The 24,145-nt window shown below is 39.6% G+C and overlaps 1 protein-coding gene across 1 annotated transcript in view; it reads left to right on the top strand.

Annotated features, from left to right (window-relative positions):
* Nucleotides 1-24,145, top strand: part of PNPLA6 (patatin like phospholipase domain containing 6) — a 1,368,928-nt gene that overhangs the window by 173,056 nt on the left and 1,171,727 nt on the right. The window contains exon 3 of the mRNA XM_044083495.1: nt 913-981. Coding sequence (XP_043939430.1) covers nt 913-981 — 69 coding nt within the window. The remainder of the gene's footprint in view (nt 1-912; nt 982-24,145) is intronic.

A 24,145-nucleotide genomic window follows, 5' to 3' on the forward strand; every position in this document is an offset into this window, starting at 1 on the left:
GTCATTTGACTTCTGGTTCCCATACTAGCCCCATTATTAGAAACTGAACCAGAATCTCTCACATATGTGTTACCATACACACAGAGCTTTGCTAAGTAAGATGTGTTATAGCATCTGGAAGCCATAAAACCATTTCAACACTTCCACTCTTGCATGGTAACAACTAGTACCCTGCTAAGGACAATACAACAAGGATTCCTAGTTCTTGTTTTCACAGACATTTTGGCTCTGGCTGCAATCTTTATGACCACCAAGTAATTTAATTTCAACCTATTTTTCAAAGTTAGCTGGACTGAGATTAAACTCTTCTCTTCTAGTATCCTCTGTTACAATATATTAATTTCAGTAGTTGTTATACAGTCTGACATACAAGTGCATTTTTTTCTGTCCGGTAGGACCCACTGTTGGTACATTTTTTAACACAAGAAACTTTACAAATAAATTTTCAACAGAAACATCTGTACAAATCCTTGTTTTATGCAAAACTCCTATGCTATGCTGGTATACGTTGCACATTCACTGCCCTACTTCTCCTCACATAGCTGGCAGTACTTCACATCATCACATTAGTATTATTCTATACCCCATTGTTGACTTGATATAGTGAATAAACGGTTGAGCTAATACAAAAAAAAAAATTCCAAAACAAATTATACTTTGCACAAGAGACAGTGCAGAGTCATGTGGATTGTAATTAGAATACCATGTTTTTCAGCATTATATCTTGCCTAGAGTACAGTTTGTTTGCATTGCCAAGTCCTTGGATGTTTTTGGTATTGGAGCAATCTGTATTACAGCTTACTTTAGTCTTATTATTGTATCTAAAGGCTAAATACTGATGTTGAAAGTTCCTGTAAGGGTACTTTATCCTGTGCCGATGTTAACATCAGAACTCTGATCCTTGTCTTTCAGGATGATGCTTCAGGTACAGCATTTGCCAGCATTAAGTCATTTGTGGAAGATCAACTCCAAAGTAGCATGGTAAGTCCAGCAACTGTGTGATGAAGTCACTGAACAATCATCAGTGTTACATAGTACGGCGTTTTCACTGGATGTGATGCCCATCATCTCTCGGATTTTATTTTTTTTATTTTGATGGAGAAGTTAAACTTTTTACATATGCCATGTAACTATGTGTTTCTGTTTTATCTTGTGTATGTGGATCTATGGCATTTGATCAAAGTATTGAATGGTCAAACTCAATAAACAGAACATTTAAAATAACAGATTGAAAAATGAAAAAGTTTTCTTCTCTTCAGTTATCACATTTTTTTTGAATAGTGGTAGTGTTATGGGAAGGGTTTTTCTTAGGTAAGGTGTAGAGTTGGGTTTAAAGGTAGGGGCAGAGTTAGGGTTAAACATGTATTAGTAAAGTGAGCAGGGGGACATGATTGCAGGGAACAGAATGCCCTTACCAACACATGGATATGCTCCTGTACACCCACAGGGATCACTACAGCTTAAGTGGCTTGGTGGCCAAACATCCATCCTAGAACCACTCCCTAAAGTGCTTTGTACATTTTTGGCAGTGATAGTGCTTTTTGTAGCTATTTTGTCCTGTGTCTGTGTTTGCACACTTCAGTGGCTTTAAGGTTAGTCTAGAATGTGCAGCTGTGTCAAACAATGCAAACAGAATTGCTCGGGAAGAATGTGCTTTTCAGACTGTGTTCAGTCTAGAAGGATTTACTAAGTGTCCTGGAGGGCGTATTTTAAACCACTGCTTGTAGCTATTAATGCTGTCCTCTTCTAAACCATATTGTGATTCATCCTGTAGTTTACTTATGGCAAATGTAGCATACTTATAAAAGCAGATGTAGATGTTGAAATAACAAGCTCGTTTTTGCAAGGCTACCTCCCTCCGTCTACCTAGACATACAAATTATTAGTCTGATGGCTTTTTGTATGTGGCTCTGTGGAACTTGAGAGATTTGAATGGGTGTATTGTTTTATTTTATTATAATATTAATATATTTACCTATAGTTTATTATATGTCATTCTTTTCATTAGTTTTATTTTGATAGGAATCTTGAAAATGTAGGATGCAGAATTTACAGCAGCTGCCGAATACCTTACTTCAGAATATACATTCTAAACTAACTAAATATGATTGAAAGCTCAAAAATGTAAGCAGCAAGACAATTATTTGTGACAAAAAATAGCATTTACATGATTTGTCTTTACTAAGTTGAATGACTTTGTGCCGTGGTATAAATTAAAGCTACAACTAACTTGTTGATTCTTCAAGAGAATCTTGTTTATAATATATATAGAAAGGGTCCTATGTAATTGCTCTCATACAGCAGAATAAAAAAATGCAGAATAGATAAAAGCTCTGATTACTGCATGTCACACTTGAACAAGATAAGGCATAGGTTCTATACACGCCAGCATACATTGCAACTGTCTTTGCTTCTGTGAAATGTTCAGGCTGTGCCACCTTTTCAAATGCCCAAAGTGGGACATTTTTTAGTACAAACTTGAGATTGTGCAGGACAAAAACATACCCATGGAGAGTGCAAAGGACAGAGTTTCACTTTTTTGCCAAAATGAAAGCTTATTCTTGTAGCAATTAAGTTGTTTATGCTATTTCATATAAAATGTAGATGTTGCAGATACAAAATAACTGTTTTATGCATCTGTTAAGGAAAACATATGAAATATTTTTTGTCCTAAACTCTCAGGATAATTGCCATTTTTTTTTTTCACGTGACACAACTGCCCAAAGAGGGTCTATCCCTTGAAAAGAGGGACAGGTGGTAACCCAGGGCTGTCATATGCTTGGCAACACCCTCCACCCAGGACTACACCCTCAGTGATGTCATATATTGGTCAACCCCCCCCCACTTCCCACTTTGGTCCACTGTATACATGGTAGTCCTAGGTAGTTGGCAGCATTTTATCTGAATTTTACACCTGCATTTCTTATATACTCATTGACTGTTTTGTATTGCTTCGTTTATCTTATTGTTTTAGGTTTTTGTTTTTTTTAGTTGACATGTAATTTAAGTTTGATTTGGATGGGGGATCATACCGCTAAGTCTGCACACAGTGAAAATAGGAACAAAGGCCTTTGAAAAATCCAGCTAAAAATCTGGGCATCTAATTAGCATAAATATTGAATAACAAATAACACTTTCGTTTTCAGTAGGAGTGTGGGATACTACTCAGAAATACAGGTTTGAAAAACAGCGACAAAAATGATGGAAAAATATAAGCACTTTATCAAAAGGACAGTATAAAATCTGTAGGCTTTAATGAACTGTATTGCAAAATTCTACTACACCAAGTCATTTATTGTTGCTTCAGAAAAAGGGAGGTGTAAAATGCATGTCCTCTTTCTTTAAATTATTGTTGCTACTAGCATTATGGTCATGTAGTGTGGTTTTCTGTGTACTAGACACAATGAAAAATCACATATGGTAGATTTGGAAAATTGTGTGAAAGGATAACTCAAGCTTGAAAATAGGGACATATAGTTCCCCAAGCATCACCTAACCTGCTTGGGTACCAACAGGAAATTTCCACAAACGTAAGCCCCTCGGTACTTGTTGTAATTCCAAAGAACTGTTTAAAAGCATGTTGTCCATTTGTAGCGTCAAACTTTTTTGTCAGCTTCTCCAACGTATGCAATTGTGTGTGGAACGTACCAAAACCATCTCCTTATAATGGGGAGTTATAAACCACATAAAAACAACATTTAACACTGTCCCATCAAATGTTCACAATAAAGCAATAGTTTTAGCATACAATCATGACACTCTCTCTGTGAAAACTGTATTGAATAAGTACTGGGACTGGGTACTTACCAATGAACTGAAAAGTATATTAGGTGTGAAACCACAGGTAGTGTGTAGTTGAGGTTACAACCCCAAATCTTTATTTGAACACCATAAAAACAGCCAAACTTTAAATTGTAAATCTAGTATGCATAAATGTTGCATGTGTAAGTATTGTAAATTTATAAATGATGGTCTATATGTTGTCATAGAGGGATATAATAGAACCATTCAGTGCCCTGGCCACTGCAATTGCAATACTAAGATGGTTGCTTATATTGCAACATGCATAGGCTGCCCTGGGTTTTTTTTTTTTTTAAGGTAAAACCATTCGTAAATTAATGGATAGAATAGCTGAACATATCAGGGACATCAAAAATAAGAAGACTACCAATGCCCAATAGTTCCACAGTTTGATTTGTGTTAATTTTAAAAGATTCATATTTTTTGTCATTGATAAGGTTTTCCAAATGAGAGTGGGTCGATTACAAGACAGTATTAGAATTGAGAGAAACAATGTGGCAACTAAGACTTAATGCCACAGAACATCCAGGTATTAATGAATGCCGCTCCATAGTTAGTGTGCTGAAATTAAGAGCAGCATATATTTGACTGGATTGGATCAAGATTTTTCATTAGACATTTGTTTTTTTTACAATTAACCATTGGTTTGGTGTAACTAGAAACGTTTTAGTTTTTTTTTTACGTTTTTATATCATTTTTTTATGTCTATTGTGTTGTATTATGTTTTGTCATCCCCTTTTATGGGTTGATGCATTACAAATATATAACTGAACAGTGCAGACGTTTTGTTGATTGAATTTACTAAGGGTTATTTTAGTGTTGAACAACACTGGGTTTATTTTCATTATTGGCTAACTGATTCTCATTACACTGGCAGTTATGTGACTTGTTTGTGTATGAAATGATTGATTTCTTGATATGCTTTACTCTGATGATGCCCTAAATGTTGTTAAGGGCGAAAGCACTAAGTTATTTTGTTTTTAATCCATTTTTAATTTGTTTTATGTGTTTTTAACTTGGATAAGTCATTAAACCTAGTTTCTGTGACAGCAACAAACTTGTGGTGTATGGGATTTATTTTTTGTTTGTATTGCTTCGTTTCGAGTGTTACTTGAACAGAAGTTGCTCCTTAAAAAAGGGATAATTAGCAGTGTATGTAAAATATTGCATGATAACCATAGGAATCTATCAGAGGAGGTTAGAAAAGCTTGAGAAGAGAGGCTGAAAAGGCAATGTGAAAAGAAGCAATGAGAGGGCATCTGTATGGCTCCCAATTGTACAACAACGTCCTGAACATTTAGCTTCTGTTTGCTTGGAAGTGCTTGTATAAATAGAGTTGCCACCTTTCGTTGTGGCAAAAATTGAAGGCCCCATCCCTTGCATCACTTGTAACCCTGTCCATTTCCTCTACCATCCATGTTCCACTTATTTTGTGATGTCTTTATGACATCAGCTGATTGAGAACACCCTATTTTTCCTTTCCTGGTGCCTGCTTTCTGCCGATTTACTATGCTTTTTTGTAAAAACAAACAAAAAAAATTCTGCAGTTTGTGCCGTGTTTTCTGGACTATTGGATAATTGGTTTGATTTCCAGATAGTTCTAAAAAAAAACCCAGAGAGGTGGCAACCCTATGTATAAGTATATTTATACCCAAGGGAGCCCACCGGATTTTTTGCAGCGGGATGCAAACCCAGAGCCGCGCCCATGGAGCCCCATCCACTTTGCTCATGGAGCCCCACCCCCTCCACCCACGGAGCCCCACCCCCACGCAGCCATTACAGGGTCCCATTACTTGGCTATTTCTCCCCAGTTGCCATAAACACTGTTCAAAATTCTCAGTGTGCATACTGTTTTATGCTTTACTTCTACAATGATTACAGATATCTAGATTTAATTAGGAATCTGTGATAATTTTTTTTACATACCCCATGTACATTGCAACTAACTCAAGGGAACTTTCAGCTGGCAGCCCTTTTGAATTCTGATCAAGAAGGCTTGGCTGTTCAGTTCTCTATACTGGAATAATTTCTCATTCATTGCTAATAATCATTTTATTTACTTGGGTACTAACAGAGTTTTCCTTTTTACTTTTTACCTACCATAAAGGCAAGATATTTGTTTTATCTCAAAATACTTTCTCTTGTTTTATTTATTTATTTATAAGTGACTTAGAAACAACTACTGGGGAATAGTGTTCATTAGCTCAGTATTTCTCATGTAGGACACTAAACTGAGTCCCATGAGCCTGTTCAGATTATACAGATTTAAAAAGATTAGTTTATAACACATGTGTTCTTTGGCTTCCAAGATTAACTCTCAGTAACACAAGTTGCTGTTTAAATAAAAGCTGGCATTCTGTGCTCTGAATGCACGACACATTATAGCTGTATTTAACTTAAACCGTGTGCAGTCACTAAATTATGTATATCTTTTAATTAATGCTTAAATCAAGCATTTCTTCATAATCCCAACATTGACACAGTTGCAAGTCATCACTTCATATTTTTAAAGATAATTCCAATAGCCCTAATATATGCACATTATTGATTCTTTTTTTAAGATTAGTTTTACTGAGTGGGTGAGGGAAATTCTGGGTGTTTTCTGCTTTTGTGTGGTTGACCCTCAGTTATATGAAACTGGGTCTATTATCAATGATGTGAACAACTTCATTATATGCTTAACTAAAAGCTTTAGACCGTTTTTCTTGACACAGACATTACAGTATCCCTTCCTGACTGTTACTGTGATAAACAAGAGTAGCCATGCATATGAAGTGCATATATTTAGACATATGATTATGTATGATTATAATACAGATTGTATTAATTATAATATAAAATAATTTAATGATATCACTTCTATAATACAGCACCATTTGTTAGAATGTGTTTTAAATGTATAGCTTTGAATGTTTTTCCAGCAAGCAATGAAACAAAACATATGAACCAATAATGGCAAACTGCCCAATTCAGAACATTTCAACCATAAAAGGCCACTTAAACTTCTGTGATTGTAATCCACCAATGTCAGTCAGTATGCACAATCTCTGCAGAAGTATATGTCATCTGAATAGTTCCACATTAAAGAGATCTGAAACTAATGAAGAGGTTGTTGCTAGAAAGCAACTTTATATTTCAGTGTTTCATCTACAAATCCATTGCCTACTGTCCTTAAAGAATAAATTGCCCATGGTACATTAAAACAAAAATGGTAAGCTGGTATATTGCAATAGGGAATGGGTGGCAAGCTGAAAAACAGGTTCATAGTTTGTAGACATTTCCTCCAAAGGAGGACATACTCAGGGCTACAGCACCCCATCCCCTTAAAATATAAATCTACATGCTTTGGAAGTAGAACCTATAGCCTTCTACATCAAGATGCAAGTATGCTACCTGCTGAGCTACTAACACTGCTTTAAAATTCTATATAACAGTAGTGATACCATTTGCTGAACAAAACAATTGTACATTTTAAGCAAACTTAGCATTAGCAGCAGTAAATTTCTCTTCCCCTTGAAGCTCACAATTCCTTAAAAATGCACTTGACAATAAATTCCACCTGCTAAATCTAACTAGGGCATTTCACTCTCTCTCACACACACACTCCTGTCTTCTTAGTGTAAGAAATCTGGACAAAGCCTAAAATAAACAGGAACAGATTATAAATATTGCTCTCAGGAACTTAGAAAATTGCTTAAAATAACAGAATTTTTTAGTATGCATTTTTCTAAAGGATCTGACGTCTAAAACTCAAACGTCGTATTATTTAGCAACTTCAATCCTTCTAGGAGGAATATGGGGCAAAAACCTGGACAGCAGAGGGGTATGCTACTTCACTCTTATACATACATACATACATACACACAAGCACACACACTACCTCTCAATCTCTCAGCACAAGAAATCTGGACAAAGCCTGTTATAATGTTGGGGACAATGGCCCAAAACTAGGGACCCATTTAGAAAGTTGCTACAATAACAGGATTTGTGTTAGAATGCGTTTTCTAAAGTATGAAGTCTGAAGCTCAAATACATATAATTATTTAATAACTTTAATCGTTAGCTTATCCCAGTGATTTGTCAAAAAAATAATTTTTATGAGGAACAGACCAAAAATATAAGGCAAAAATCTGGACATTCTGTGAAAATCTTTACATTTCTGAGGTATGACACACACATACATACCTCTACCTCCTTCAAAAGTGGATAGAAGAACATGTTTTGCATTAGTATGCATTTTCTGAGGATATGAAGCCTAAAACTCAAATGTCTGCCAATATTTTTACTTCAATCCTCAGTGATTTGCAAGAAAAAACACAATTTTATGAGAAACAAACCAAAAATATGAGGCAAAAATCTGGATGATTGTAAGGTATGACCCCCCCTTACTTACACACACAGACCTACCTCCCTCTTACACACACACCTCCCTCCCTCTTACAAACAAACACACACACCTCCCTCCCTCCTACAAAACGCACACACCTCCCTCCCTCCTACAAAACGCACACACCTCCCTCCCTCCTACAAAACGCACACACCTCCCTCCCTCCTACAAATGCACACACCTCCCTCCCTCTTACAAACACACACCTCCCTCCCTCTTACAACCACACACCCATACTTTTCCCTAACTATGTGTAGGACACACACACCCATACTTTTCCCTACCTATTTGTAGGGCACACACACCCATACCTTTCCCTACCTATTTGTAGGACACACACACACACACACACACACACACACACACACACACACACACACACACACACACACACACACACACACACAACTTTCCCTACCTATTTCTTATACATGGAAATGAGTCCGTACACATTAACTCAATAATGGGTGTCTCGCTATACACACAAGAAACAGGCTTCCACTATAAAATGCTATGGAGACTCCGATGTGACAGCTTCACTTTTTAGTGTCGATGAAAGAGTGGGAAAAAAAGCCAGAAACTCCTGAAAATGTAACAAGAATACTGAGAAGGGCAGACACGGTGGGGAAAAAAGTTTGCCAGTAAACAGTATATTACAAAAAGACAAAATGTTAAATATATAGAGACGAGTAACAATTCGTTCATGACATTTAATATGAAACTACAAATAGAATTTTAATCTTAAATTCTGATCCTTCAGTCTGGGTTACTGAAGAGTCTGCAGTTTAAAACTACTTGATATCACACCATAGCAACATCAAGTATGATAGGATGGCATTTCCATCTGCCTGGAAACTAAACCAATTACTCGGCTACTATACCATTTATAAACAACAACTTCACAATAGTATAAACAAGTTTTATTCTTGCTGATCACAAGCTGTCTTAGGAGTAGAACACTCAATTTATCAAACTCTGACATCACAATTCCTGCTTCAAATCAGATGACAAACAACATTTAACACATGACTGAACAACTAAAAGATACAACATCCTTCTGAAGTTAAAAGTAGACCAATAAGTAACATTAGAAACTGTGAAAGCACACAAAATAGACACTACAAGGGCCCATAACATATGAAGAGAGAGATAATTATGACTGTTTTTTTCTCTATAAGAAAAACTGACAGAACTGGGGTTACTCTGCTTTATTACAAAATGCCAATTTACTGAAAGATGTCAGCTCCTCGAGTAAATGTACACAGAAGACAAGTGAAAGAAGGAAACATATCAGACAAATGATGAAGATGAACTACTTCTATGCAGACCTATAGTTATTCAGTAGTTGCTACAAAAACAGGTTCTGTCAGCTTTTCTAGAGACCAAAAGCAACCCAAACTGGTTCCAACAGAAACGCCACTACATCCAGCATACAGCTTCCACCTCCAAGACACCCTGAAGGAATTTCAAGCAATACCCAATTTGAAAGACACAAGATAAAAGCAAGGAAGGTAGAAAGTCTTATATTTATAAAGAAAGTCACTGTCTTGCATCTGAACAAAATTTTAAAGAAACACCACAAAAAATAGAAATACAAATTCCTACTCACTACAACCACAGCCATCTTTTTAATTTAAGGCTTTTGGGTTTCTATATTTCTAATACCACGACACAGGAATCATGGACTACTCCATTCCCAAGTCAGAGCAACATGTCATATATTTTATAAATGAGACTTCAATAGGCAAAATCAACATTTTTGTGTGTGATTACTTAACCATTTAAACTACAAAAAGCAAATAATGAACATTTAACTATTAAGCACTTACTTTCCGAAGCGATATGTGGTGTGGTGGATGGTTTACACTCTTTCTGTCAGTCAGTCAGAGCAGTGCAGATCCAGGTCAGCAGATTCGTGACCAGAGCAGGAAAGGGTAGGTAACTGCGGAAATTACATTTATGTACCACAGACTTTTTTTTTTTCTTGAGCCAACCACAATGGAAATGCGGGATAGATAGAGCCAACCATGAACGACAATGCAGGAGGGTAAGCAAGCAGCAAGCAACTATGCAGCTGAGCCGTGAATATAAAGAAGGTATTTAGCGTCTCTTTTTTTTTTTTTTTTTTAAAAGTGCAAGGTGAGCTGCTTAGGACGGAAAAGTGGTGAGGTGCTCCATCCCCCTCTCCTTATCGTTCTGGTGCCTATGATGCCAAGTCTTTCCTTAAAGAAGAATGCCAAATTATTATTTTTTTTTTTTTTAATTAAAAGAAAATTAATCTCCCGACCAGTCGGTTCCAGGGGAGTGCAAGTGCACCCCCTTGCACCTGCCTGCGGGAACCCAATTATACCCTAAGGAGACTTCAGAGAATTTTTCCTCATGTAGATGGTAAATGTTGAAAGACTGGTGTGAAAGGGAGAGAGGTAATTGGGAACAATTTTTTTGGGAATGTATCAATTTGGCAGTTTTTAAAAATTCCCTACAGAGTACTTTGTTAGAAGTGTTTGAGGGAGCAAATGTTTGTAACTAAACAACTGAGTCTTTTGAGCTGGGATGGACTAGCCCAGACCTAATAAGTTCTTACTATGTTTAATGCTATTGGCTGCCAAACAACAGTTACTATAAAATGGAAGTCCAGGTGTAGGCCGACTGCGGCTGAAGTACTGGTTATAATAAAAGAGTTAAAAGAACTGGAGGTGGAATCTTTAGAAAATGGAGGGAAACCTACCTTTCAACCTCTTAGTGCAAGAAATCTGGACAAAGCTTGACAAAATGGGGGAGAAAGGCCCCAAAATAGGGACATGTTTTAAATATTGCTCTTATAAACTTATACATTTTCTGAAGGATTTGAAGTCTAAAACTCAAATGTATGTCATTGTTTAGTGACTTCAGTCCTCAGATCATCCAGTGATTTGTCAGAAAACTACAACTTTTATGAGGAGTAAACCAAAAATAAGTGGCAAAAATCTGGACATTATGTGAAAGTCTGGACATTTGAGAGGTATGGCTTGAACAAATTACATAGAAATGAATGGAATAGTGTTTAGGAGGAGGAGGAGTGAAATTTAAGGGAATGTAGGAATTGAACAGTTTATTTAATATTGGAATGAATGATAATAAAAAGAAAACATGTATGTGCACTTTATTAAAATAAAGTAAATGTAATTGTGTTTTTGTTTTATTTTCTATTACGCTATGTGCCTTTGTCACTTTTTGAAAAATGCCATGCCTGATAACGAAGTTTAAAAAAACAACAACTATTCCCTGCTAAACTTTAAACTGCATGTGTATTTCCCTGTTTTACCTTAAAATGCTTGACATATACAAACACACACATATATGAGGTGCAGAAAACACCCCAGCCATGCAAGGCTGCAGTACCTTCCATACATTCAGACCACAAACTGAGCATGAAAGTACCAAATGAGGAGGTGTGTCAGTCATCATTAAGGATAAGTACACCTTGGGACTGTATGTCTGTATGACTGTATTGAGCTACCCCATGTCCAGTTAACTAGAGGCTAAACCCTGTACCACACCACAGCTATACGTCTTCCTCCATGAAATAGGAAAAGCATACCACATACCTGGACTTACAGCCCAACACCTTACTCACGAGTGATTTTAATTATCCTATCATCAACTGGGAAACATACATGACCACAAACATGCTGGCTCAGAGGTTCTTGGACTATCAGTGCAAATATTCTGGAACATCTAATCTGCACACCCACAAGAGGCTCAAATGTCCTGGACATAGTACTCAGTAATATGGGAGAGCATCACCCCCTCCCCCCATTGTGATGTCCACTCTGGTAAGATTGGACCATAAATCAGTCTTATTCAATGTAATTATAAGACTAGATACCCATAGAGTTCAAAAATGCTTAAGAATTTTTCGAAGACAAATTACTTCCTACTAAGTGATTGTATAAATGTTTCAAAGCCCTCTCAAATGCAGATACCACGGACTCCTATGCAGAGGTGTACACCAATGCCCTGTATAACCACTTGGCAGTTGTACAGAATCTGCGGTACCTGACCAGATAACCAGGTCTTTCAGAAGAAACAAGCCACCCTGGTGGACCCCCTAGTATGAAGAGGTTATAGGCTAAAGAGAAAGAAACTAATGTCCAAGAACAAGAGGGAACTGTCTCAGTAGAGGAATAAATACCTTTCTAGCTTACATAAACAAATTAGAAATCTTCTCGAGTCCTCCAAAGCTAATTACAAAGCAAAAATAGCCTCCCTAGCTAAGGATAATCACAAGGCGTTCCTTAACTATCTCAAAAATCTAAAAGGGAATATTCAGCTATGTGCTGAACTGGTTGTGGATGGCACCAGCCATACTCAACCAGAGGTAATAGCCAACCTGCTGTCTGACAGAGTTAGAGAAAAATTCACCCCCTGTCCCCTCCAGTCTTACTGCAAAGTATACCTGCCACCATTTCTCAGCCTATTATCTCAAGACTGCAGGTCATCTTGGTGCTTTCCAGGACCACAAACATGGCATCAATGGAACCAGACAACATCCCAGGTTGCCTTTTAAACAACTTAAAACATGACCTTAGCAGACCCACTTGGATCCCTGTTTAACCACAGCCTGATAACTGGCTATTTTCTGATGGAATGGAGGACAGCAACAGTAATTCCTCTGCACATAGGGGTATCATCAACAGACCCTGGGACTTATAGGCCCATAAGATTTACTAGCCTCATCTGCAAGGCCATGGAAAGAATCATTATGAACCTTATTAACAAGGGCATAGGTAATCTCAAAACTCTGGACCAAACCCAGTTTGGAGTCATTAAAGGTAGATCATTCTGGTTAAACAAAGTTGACTTTGAGAAAGTCACTAAGGCCCAGGACAAGGGAAAGACCATGCATACTGCCTATCTTGACCTAGCCAAGGCATTTGACACAATCCCTCACTCAGGTGTTATAGAGAAACTCTGCCAGTTGGGAATTAACCCCTTCATTGCCAGAGGATTAGCCAGCTGGCTCACCGACAGGATACATACTGTCAAAGTGGGTGACTTACCTCTAGTAAAAGACCAGTCACCGGTAGCATACCACAGAGTTCTGTGCTGGCCCCCTTACTGTTTGGAATTTATTTCTCAGAAGTCCAGGCAAACTTGGACGGCCTATGGCTGACCAAGTTCACTGGCAATTGCAAATTGGGAGCAATTATTGAGTCCCCCAATGAAGTTAATATACTGTGGACAGGGTTAACACAGATAAATGATTGGTGCCAAAGCCATGGATTAAAGCTAAATGCAAAAAAGTGCATTATTATTCCCTTTGAGAAAGCTGGCATCCCTGCTAATTACATTTTAGGTGGCATCCCCCTAAGTGTAGACCTAGTGATATGTGTTCTGGGTACTCAGGTTGATAGCAGTCTGAACTTTGACCACCATGTATCCACAGTAGTAAGGAAATTATTGTGTGTGTCGCATCTTATAGGTAAAGGCATTGCACCTACATCTAAGGATGTTATAAGTCCATTATACTCTGCCCTCATCATACCAATAATTGAGTACAATGCTCCCTTTTACATGTAACTCACCAGACACCTGCAACAATTGGAGAGACCACAGAGGTTTCTCACCAAGAAATTGCATGGTACACAAAGCAAGTCTTGTGCAGAAAGACTGAAAACATTGTTGCTGTATTCTGTCTCCTAGAGGTTGCTAAGAAGTGACATGTGCCTGGCTTACAGGGCAGTCTCTGACCCGGCCCTAATGGAAATGCTGCACATTTGTAAATCAAACTGCAGAAAGGTCACTAGTTCTAGGGATCTTAACCTATCTTCTGACATGAGCAGGTCATGCTGGAGAGATAGATGCATCTCTCAGAGACTGCCACATCTCTGGAACAAGCTTCCATTTCAAGTGAAACAGAGCCCCTCTCTGACCATCTTCAAACATAACCTAGTTCAGTGGATGGGTGACTGCAGATTCACTCCTGGGGCAGTGCCCATTTCCCTCCTGGCAGAGAAAGTTGGTGTTAACTACCACAGACCCTTACCTCTACAAACTTAACTCACCTAACCACCGACAGTTGGGGCAACTCTGGGTAAATATGGCTAGACATGTAAGGGCTCTAGGGCCATTAGCGTAGTAAACTCCTATGAACCTGTGAGTATATCTATTTATTTATCTAGATGTTTAACTGTGTATATGTGTTTGCACATATATATATTATTTATGTAGATAGCTACACACATTCATAATAAATGTTTGGATTTGTATTTATGTATGTACACATATGTGTGCGTGTATGTGTATGTAGCTAAATAGATAATGGTCTTACTGTGTCACAGGTGACCTGAGTTTGATTAGTGTCTTGGATGACTGTAAGATTTTTTTTTTTTTTTATTCTAATTAATTTACCTGGATAGTGCACTGATCCATATAGGTTGATAGGTATGTGCTAGGCTAATGGCTCTAGGGCCTTTACAAGCTTAGCCGTAGGATTACTCTGGCATTGTGCCACCCGACCTTAGTTCCTAGTGCCTCTGTCGAGTAGAGCCACTGGAGTTATTCTGTGCGTGAATTTTCTATTTCCCTTCCACTCATCAAGATTTCTTTTGAGGAGGATCAGTGAGGTTCTCTGCTTGACATGTATAGGAAGTCTATTCCATAACATGGGCAGTCTCTGGGTTATGAACCTGTCCCTTCAGTGCATTCTGTTGATTGTGGTAATGAGGTTGAGGTCTCTGGAGCATGTGGTGCGGAGGGATTGGGATTTCTTTAGATGTAGCATTTCTAACAGAGCAGGGTCAGACATGGCTTTGTAAGTCAAGCAGAGATCGCCTTTAAGTAGGTGATATGAGACAGAGAATAGTTGGAGTTTTTTGAGTCTGTCCATATAGGACAAGTGTTTAAGGCCTAGGATCCTCTTTGTGAGGTACTTTTGCAGCCTCTCCAGTTGTTGCAGGTGTCTAGTGAGGTACATGTCAAATGGGGCATTGTACTCTATGATTGGCCTAATGAGGTAAGAGTAGAGGGGATACAATGACCTCTTTCTTCCTGGATGGAAAAACCCTTAGGAATGACATAGGACTTTCTGACCACAGTGGCAATGTGGTGATCAAAAGAGAGGTTACTGTCAGTCTGTGTTCCCAGATCTCTTATAATGCCTTCTGTGTTCGGTGGGCTACCATCAATGTGGTAATTCATGGGAACCGGGTTTTTCCCAAAAGGGATGATGACACATTTTTGGCATTGAGCTTAAGGCCATGGTTCTGACACCAGTCGTTAGTCTCAGTGAGGTCATTCTGTAGGATGTCAACATCACTTGGGGAGTTAATAATAGTTCCCAACTTGCAGTCATCTGCGAACTTTGTCAGCCAGAGTCTCTTTGTGTTGACCTGGACGTCAGAGAAGTAGATACCAAACAGGAGAGGATCCAGGACCGAGCCCTGTGGGACTCCACTCATGACTAGTCGGCAGTCTGAATTGGAGTCAACTACTTTCACACTGTGGGTTCTATCTGTGAGCCAGTTTGCAACCCATCTAGTGATATAGAAGGTTGATGCCTAGCTTTATGAGTTTTTCTATGATTCCTGAGTGGGGAATGGTACCAAAGGCCTTTGCCAGATCAAGGTAGGCTGTATGAACCACCATGCCTCCATCCACAGCTCTGGGGACTGACTCAGATAAGTCGACCAAGTTGAGCAGGCATGATCTACCCTTCACAAAACCAAACTGTGTGGGATCCAGAGTTTGGAGATTCCCTATATCCTTGTTTATTAGGTCCATGATGATGCGTTCAGTAGCTTTGCATATCAGACTTGTCAGGCTATTGGGGTGATAGTTCCCAGGTTCTCTAGTTGCTCCTCCTTTGTGGAGAGGGATGCCTGTAGCAGTGCGCCATTTGGTAGGGACAAAGCCTGAGGTGAGGCTGTGATTGAACAGGGCACACAGGTGAGGTGCCAGTTCACTCTGTAGTTCATGTAGAACACAGCCAGCGATATTGTCAAGTCCCATAGAAGCTGTATTTTTGGCCTTGGACAGTGCTGTTTTAACCTGTGCAGCAGTAATACTGGGTGCCTGGCAATCTACTGGTATTGTGATTGGTCCTTTGGGGGGGTAAACTTGGCACTGAATCTGTTGGCCAGTATATTGGCAATATCTGTTGACTTGGTATAGGAGGTACCATTGTGCAGTAGCTCACAGCAAATCTGGGTATTGCCATGGAGATTCTTTACATAAATATTGAAGGCCTTGTGGTTGTCTTTACTATCTGCTGCAATTCTGTTTTCATAGCTAGCTTTAGCGGATTTGATGAGGGATCTCAACTTTTTGTTAAGGCTGATAAGGGAGTTTTTCCAGTCTTGGGATTTCACCTTGTTCCGCATCAGTTTCCTCCTTCTGTTGTAGAGTTTGTTTATGGCAGGGGACCATCAGATTGGCTTCCTTTTTTTTGGAGGAGACCCGTCTTTGTTCTATTGGGTATGGTGAGATTCATGCATTTGTGTACGTGTTTGTACAGTGCATTAATGTGTGATTCGGTGGTCATGCAACTGTTCTCCATTTGGATGGGTGCCATGAAGTTAGCCACCTCTGTTTTTAGGAACCCAAAGTTAGCTTTGGAGAAGTCTTTCATGGTGATTACCTTTGCGGGGGTGGAGTGGGAGGGAGGGATGTGGATTTCCAAGGTGATTAGTTTGTGGTTGGATCTAACCAGGGAGTAGTTGACTATTGGTGTAGAGCAATGGTTGCCCATGTTAGTAATGATCAGGTCAGTGATGTTGCTACCTCTAGTGTGGGTAAGAACGAGCTGGTCCAGGTAAATGGAATTAATGAACTCCAGGAAACATTGGGCAAGTGTATTGGTACATGAGTAGTTTTTCCAGTTAATGGAGGGGCAGTTGAAGTCATCTAGTATGAGAGTGTTAGGTTGGACCCTAATATTCTCCAGGGTGCTTAGAAACGTGGAGTGTGAGTCTTGAGACATGGTTGGGGACCTATACCAGGCTACAACCTAAATCACTGTCTTAGCCAATGGTAGCTGCATCTGAAGTATCTCTGATGCGTTATGTTGGGCTACCAGTCTGGAGGTGTGTGCATCCTTTATGAATATGGAAACACCTACACCTTTGGAGCTTCGGTCCAAGGTATGGACGAGTTTCAGGCTCGGCTTGGGGGTGGTACAAATTAGTATGATCATTAAGGCTATAAACAGTAGGATCGCAATTAAGGAGCAAACACTTCACTTACTATAGGAGCTGGACTGAGAGGATGGCAGTGAGCAACCTCTGTTGGTTCACCCTTGATGGGGAGAGGAAGGTGGCTGTGGCTTGACACACAGGTGATACGTTACAAGAACATTAGGTGCTCACATACTGGCGTTCTGAGATGGCTGAGTTCTTACTGCCATAGTGCATTTGCACTGTGCAGCTGAAGGATAGCTGTCACAGGTAGGCAGTCTTCCCCTGGAAAGGCAGTGATTGAGGTTCAACGGAGCTGTTGAAGGGGAGGAGCACTCCCAAGGGAGATGCTAGGCCACTCCCCCCAGACCAATAATCTGGCCCAGTACCTACCGCCCAACACTTGCCCAGGGAATGGAGCACCATTTGGTGTTCCTGGACAGAAGCAAATGGGTTGTAGGGTGCTAACCTAGCCTACCTGGCTCCAGTTTCAGTGGAGCAAATGGGCCAGTGGAGGTAGACGAGCCATCAAGTGGGAAGAAAATGTGTTCGTCATCCCTCCTTAAAAAGTGTTGCTACTAGTGAACACACACTCTCCTCTTGTTCTCCTGTTACCTTATTTTTAAGGAGGATAACCAGGTCTTGTCCCCATATAAAAATAATTGTCTGGGGGTAGATAAATAAGAAGTGTTATGATCTTTACTTGCTTTGCTAGAGGAACTCTTCCTTAAGAGCTGCATAAGAAAATAAACATTGATTTCAAGAAAATTTCTTTTCTCTGTCTCTTTTTAGAGAAGATTTATAGATTGTCCTTTCCTTTGTAGATGGTTTTAATGATCTTAAAGTTACGAAATGAGAACTCCAGTACAAAAGGTGGTGATGTCACCATTTTTATAGTCCAAAATATCATTTATGGTTTTCATTTTTAATATCCTGGAAATGCTGAATAAGTGAAACCAGAAAAGGACAGCTACCCTTTCTTTAATGATATCTTTGTTTTTTTTTTCCAGGATTTCTAAGTTTTTATAAAGACAGTCTGTATTAGAAACGTGTTTGTGTTGTGTTAATTTTTCATTGTGCCGTGGCTGCATCCCTATTAGTTAAGCATTTTGCTGTGATATGGAACAAATTTACTTATTTATTTCCAGCTTGGTAACCGGGTAGGTCCACTAGGCTCAAGGAGCCCATTTTTAGTGGAGGCCTGGGGAGAAAAGCTCCATATTACATAAAAGTAATACAAAAAGTAGTATTATATCATGACATTTAGAAAAGTACAATTGCAAAATAGAAGAACATGCATATAGTAGATTAAGGAAACCATTAGTACAGTATTTAAGATGGACAGAGACAGTAGATAATGTGTGCATAGTTTTAAAAACTAACAATTGTAAATCATCTGTGAGTAGTTATAAAAAGTAATGTTTGAAGGATTGCAGTAAGTACAATTTGCAGTAGAGTATAGGAGAAATAAAGTTGGAAAGTACATTATTTGCTTTAAATACATTCATAATATTGGAGTTTTCAGAGAGAGGCAGATGTACAATAGAGAAAGAGGACTGCATACATGGCAGTGTTGATTACCTTTGTTAGATAGCATCAACATTTATATGTAGGCAGTAATGAGATTCGGTCACAGAAGGGGGAGCGAGAAGAGAGATAGAAAAGTATGTACAATATCCATATTTACAGTATATACATTCAAAGGTATTGGCAATGTATTACGTTAAATTCAAAGAGAGGGAGTTGTGTAGAAAAACAGCACGGAGTAGAGGTGGACGTGAAAGTACATGTAGAAGAGTCTTTAGCAGGGTAGGTGGGCAGAGTGCAATTGCATTTCTAGTTAAAGGAGAGGTAGGAATGGAGCTGGGTTTTAAAGTGTTCAAAGTTTTCAGAAATTCTTAGAGCGGGAGGGAGAGAGTTCCATTTTCTGGCTAAGGAAAAGGATGGGAGAAGCTGACCAGCGGGATGTTTTGGTTTGTGTACAGAAAGTAGATTTTGGTGGACAGATTGTAGGGTTCTGGGAGGGGTTTAAGATGGTAAGATGTTTGTCAGAGCTGGGCATATAGTTGGTTTAAAGATTAATTTGTGAGCTGTAGTGAGTTGGAGGTAGTCAAGGTGGTTGGGTAGTTCTAGCCACTTTAGAAGGTGGAGTGAAATACAGTGATGGGAAGAGTAATTAGATTTAGTTGCAAATTTTGAGATTTTGTTGTAACAGATTTCCATTTTAGAAGAGATGGTAGAGGATAGGTTGGTTAGTAGGGGTGCACCGTACAGTAGAGACAGTAGTAGGTAGGTAGATGTGAGTGTTTGTCTTGTAGATAGGGAGAGAAATTGGGAGTTTCTATATAGCATGCCTAGCTTCTGATGTGTTTTCTTAAAATTTAGCTGAATGTGTGTATTGAATTTGAGGTGTTTATCAATAGTAACCCCAAGAAGTTTAGCAAAAGGAACAACTTCTGTGGTGGAGTTGGCATGGCTGATGATATTGAGAGAGTGTTTGTCCAGGGGGAGGGTTTTTGAGGGAGAGAAACGTAGAATTTTGGATTTATAGGCATTTAGGGAGAGGAGGTTTTGAAGCATCCAGTTCTCAGTAGTTGATAAGGCAATTTGAGTTTGTGCTTGGAGCTCTGAGAGATTAGAAGCAGAGCAGACTAAAGTTGAGTCATCTGCATATTTCACTATTTTAGTGTTAGGAATGGCAGCATGGAAATCATGCATTAATACATTAAAGAGCATTGGACTGAGTATGGATCCCTGGGGTACCCCGGTTGGGGTAGGTAGGAAGGCTGAGGTGCCAGTTTGCCATTTCACCGCCTGAGATTTGTCAGAGAGGTACCTGTTGAACCAGGTTAGGGTATTCTGAGAGAGATTAAGGTTTGAAAGGTGATTCAGGAGGTGAGTATGGGAAACAGTGTCAAACGCCTTGGAGAGATCTAGAAGGACTGTGAATACAATTTTTCCAGAGTCACGTGCATGGTTTACTATGTCTAGGAAAGAGAGAAGACCAGTTATACTGCTGTGGCCAGGATGGAACCCATGTTGTGTTGGGGTAAGGAGTTGAATATTGTAAGATAAGGCATAAACTGGAGGTGGATGCATTTTTCAAGAAGTTTTGAGATAGGGGAGAGAATGGCTGTTGATCGGAAGTTTGAGATGTTATTATTATTGCCTCCTTTGTGGAGGGGTAGGATAAAGGCTGCACGCCACAGTTTAGGGACATAAGATTCTTGTATAGACTTATTAATGAGAATGCTAATGGGGATGGTGATACCATCTACTTGCAAGTTTTAGAAAGAGTGAGGGGATATTGTCAGGGGCGTTGGAGCATGGCTTAAGTTTAGAGAGAAGTTTCTGTATGTAAGAGGTGGGGGGAATGCAACTTCCAGTTATGTTTGTGAAAGCAGGCATGGTGTTTTGAAGCACAGAAAATTTCCTTTTCTCTTCTTAAATCTCAAGCTTGACTTGATGTTTTGTAAAGCTGCCTTCCTGAGGAACCAGACTCCTGTTAGCTAGTTATGTCATTCACAAAACAAGGAATGTTAATTGCAGTTTTCCCTGTTCTGGTCTTCACTTTTGGGATATCCTGCCATGTTTATAGCCTGTAACTGGTCTCTATGTCTTCCAAAGCTATTCCCTCCCCTAATGCTTTGTCTGATGCCCTCCTGGCAAAAGGAGGGTGCATCAGCTGATGCCATCTTCAGATTTTTTTTGCCAAGCATTTACATTCATATCTCAACAGTATGTGTTGTCCATTGTTTGGCCAAATTGTCTTCCTGAGGACAGATAAGTAATTGTAACTAATGTCTGACAGAGAATTTAATTCTGAGGAAATTGCTACTAAGTTTAATACTTGTGTGGTCTGTGATAGGCAAGTACAGCATAAAGATTGCCACAGCAAGTGTTTCTTTTTGCATCGAACATGAGCACAGTGTTGACTTTTATCCCTGCTGTGCATCATTGACCCTGATGATGCTGCATCTTTGCTAGTTTTTCCTCTAGGAGTTCATTGTCAAAAGGGGGAGAGAGCCTGATTCAGGGCTGTTGTGGCATCATCCATGTCCTCCAGAAGCCTTCCTCTTAAAAAGAAGCATTCACAGATGAGGGAGATGCACAGGAAAACTGGGACTGTATCCAGTGCCTCAGAGTTTCCATGATCTATTGATTTTGTACTAGGCGAGACACTTTCACAGACCACAACTAAGGGATGTTTTTTAGCAGAGGTTTCTGGCATAACCAGTCTACAGGCACTGCTTCATTTCGCCAAAAACCTGATGCCTTACTTCAAATCTAAGAGCCATGAGCTAGATATGCCATCTTTGTTGGGAACTTGGGACCGTCTTCTAAAAAGAGAAGGGTGGCTCTCCCTGAGGTAGATTCTGACTCCTGTAATTCTGAAGCTGAACTAGCCTATATTGTCAGGTCCCCATCAGCTGAGATCCTACATTCAGACACCAAACACAGTGTCCTCTGCCTCCCCACCACAGGCCTTTCCCTTTGGGGAAACATTCCACATAATAAAAGAAACCTTTCAGTGGGATTCTAAGGAGTACTTTGAAGCTCAGCAAAGATGTATGGCCTTCATGGACCTTCCTGAACCAAGGCCTCTAGCTGTTCCTTCAGTGCTGGTTGTCCTGGAGGATGTTTTTGAAAGTGCTTTTCTAGAGCCTGACATCCTTCTACCTACTGATTTGGTTCTTTAGGCTCAATATTTATTTATAGAAATCCTTTAGCTGAGATAGTTATGATATCTCTGGATCTTAACAAGAGAGAAGTTTTGTATCAAACCAGGTATCACATCACAGACAGCAAGAAGAGCACAGCTCTAGATAGATTTGGAAACAATGTGTACATGTCTGCTACCCTTGATTTTAGGGCTTTAAATTGCCAGTTCTTTGTACTCTTTTACCAGTAGTCCCTGTTGGTGCTGATGAGGACCAAATTGTAGAAGATTGAAGGTAAATACCCGAAGTGAGAGTTGTTGGATACTTGTGATTTCTCTTACCAGGTAGCCCAAGTATTCCAAGAAGTATACAGTGCTGTGGATGCATTTTGCAGGGCAGCAACCATAGGGTCAGTCATTAGAAGGTATGCCTGGTGGAGAACTTCCTCTCCTTAACAGACAACATGAAGTCAGGGATCATAAATGCTCTGTTGTGTAAAGATTTTCTATTTTGGACATCCTGCTCAAGAGGTGCACAAAAACCTAGAGGAGAAGGGTGGAACTGCCTAACATGTTGGGTTGATTTTTTCAGATCTTTATGCCTAGTTACAGTAAGAATTTCACAGCCAAGACATGACCATCAGAACCCAGACAGGAACCCACCACATCTAGCAAAGCAAAACAAAAGGTAGGTGCCAAAAACATTCATAATCTAAGCTCAAGGAGGAGCCTGGGAGACCCCAGGGCTCAGCCTCCCCAAAGGGGTCAGCTATGACTCAGCCTGGCTGCATCCTCCCCCCACCCCAAGCCCAACTCATCCTTAAACACCTCCACCCTTCCTTCTTTCAAAACTAATAGAGTAGAAAAAAAAAGTAAAAACCAAGACCACCCCACGGCTAACCAAAGGTACCAAAAAACATATGCTAAAAAGAGATAAATCCTGGAAAACATACCATCAAAACAAGCAGCCAGAACCTTTTTTTAAATATAAACAACTCCGCAACCTCACTAAAAAAACAAATCATCAGAGACAAAAAGTCCTTCTATATCACACTCCAGTCTAACCAATCAAAAAACCCTAAACATTTCTGGAATTCCATTAATTCTCTTCTCAACCCAGGTACTAAAAACAACTCCTGCCCTGACACCAGCAAATCTGATCCTGAAATAGCCTCTCTGTTCGACTCCTTCTTCACCAACTCCATAGCAGAACTAACCAAGACCTTCCCCTAACAATAACCCTTCCCCTCAACCTACCCAATCTTCCTTATCCCCTACACCACCCTCTGCCCCAATCCTCCTCCAATATTTGAACTTAAACCCATCTCAACCTCCCACATAAAAAAAAATTACTCTCTAAATTAAAAACATGCTCCAGTGGCCCTGACAATATCCCATCTTCCTTCCTAAAAATAGCCTCAGATGGTATCACTCTCCCCATTAGCATCTTGATCAGTAGATCCATGCAGGAATCTTATGTGCCCAAATTATGGCATGCAGCCTTTATTCTACCTCTCCATAAAGGAGGCAAAAACAATAGCATTTCTAACCACCCACCCCATAGCTATCCTCTCCCCAATCTCAAAACTTCTGGAAAAATGCATCCACCTTCAGCTTATGCCATTCCTAGCCAATCACCAACTAATCACTCCAACCCAACACGGCTTCCGATTTGGCCATAGTACTATCACTGCCCTTCTCTCCTTCATAGACACAATAAATCTTGCCTGTGACTCTGGAAAAACAGTATCAACAGTTCTACTAGATCTTTCCAAGGCATTTGATACCATCTCCCACACCCATCTCTTGAACCATCTTTCTAACCTTAATCTCTCCCAGAATACCTTATCCTGGTTCTCAAGCTACCTCTCTGACAGGTCTCAAGCTGTGAAATGGGGGAAAGCACCTCGACCTTCCTTCCTACCCCCACTGGGGTACCCCAGGGATCTATATTCGGTCCAATGCTATTCAACATCTTTATTAATGATTTCTACAAAGTCATACCCAGCACCAAAATTGTACAATATGCAGATGATTCAACTTTAGTCTGCTGCGCCTCTAATCTCTCAGAACTTCAAACAGTGACCCAAACTGCTTTCTCCACCAGTGAAAGCTGGATGTTCCAAAACAACCTCTCGCTAA

Source organism: Protopterus annectens, chromosome 9.part0 (assembly GCF_019279795.1).
Source record: "Protopterus annectens isolate FY-2018-M chromosome 9.part0, PAN1.0, whole genome shotgun sequence".
In the NCBI taxonomy this organism is placed as follows: domain Eukaryota; kingdom Metazoa; phylum Chordata; order Ceratodontiformes; family Protopteridae; genus Protopterus; species Protopterus annectens.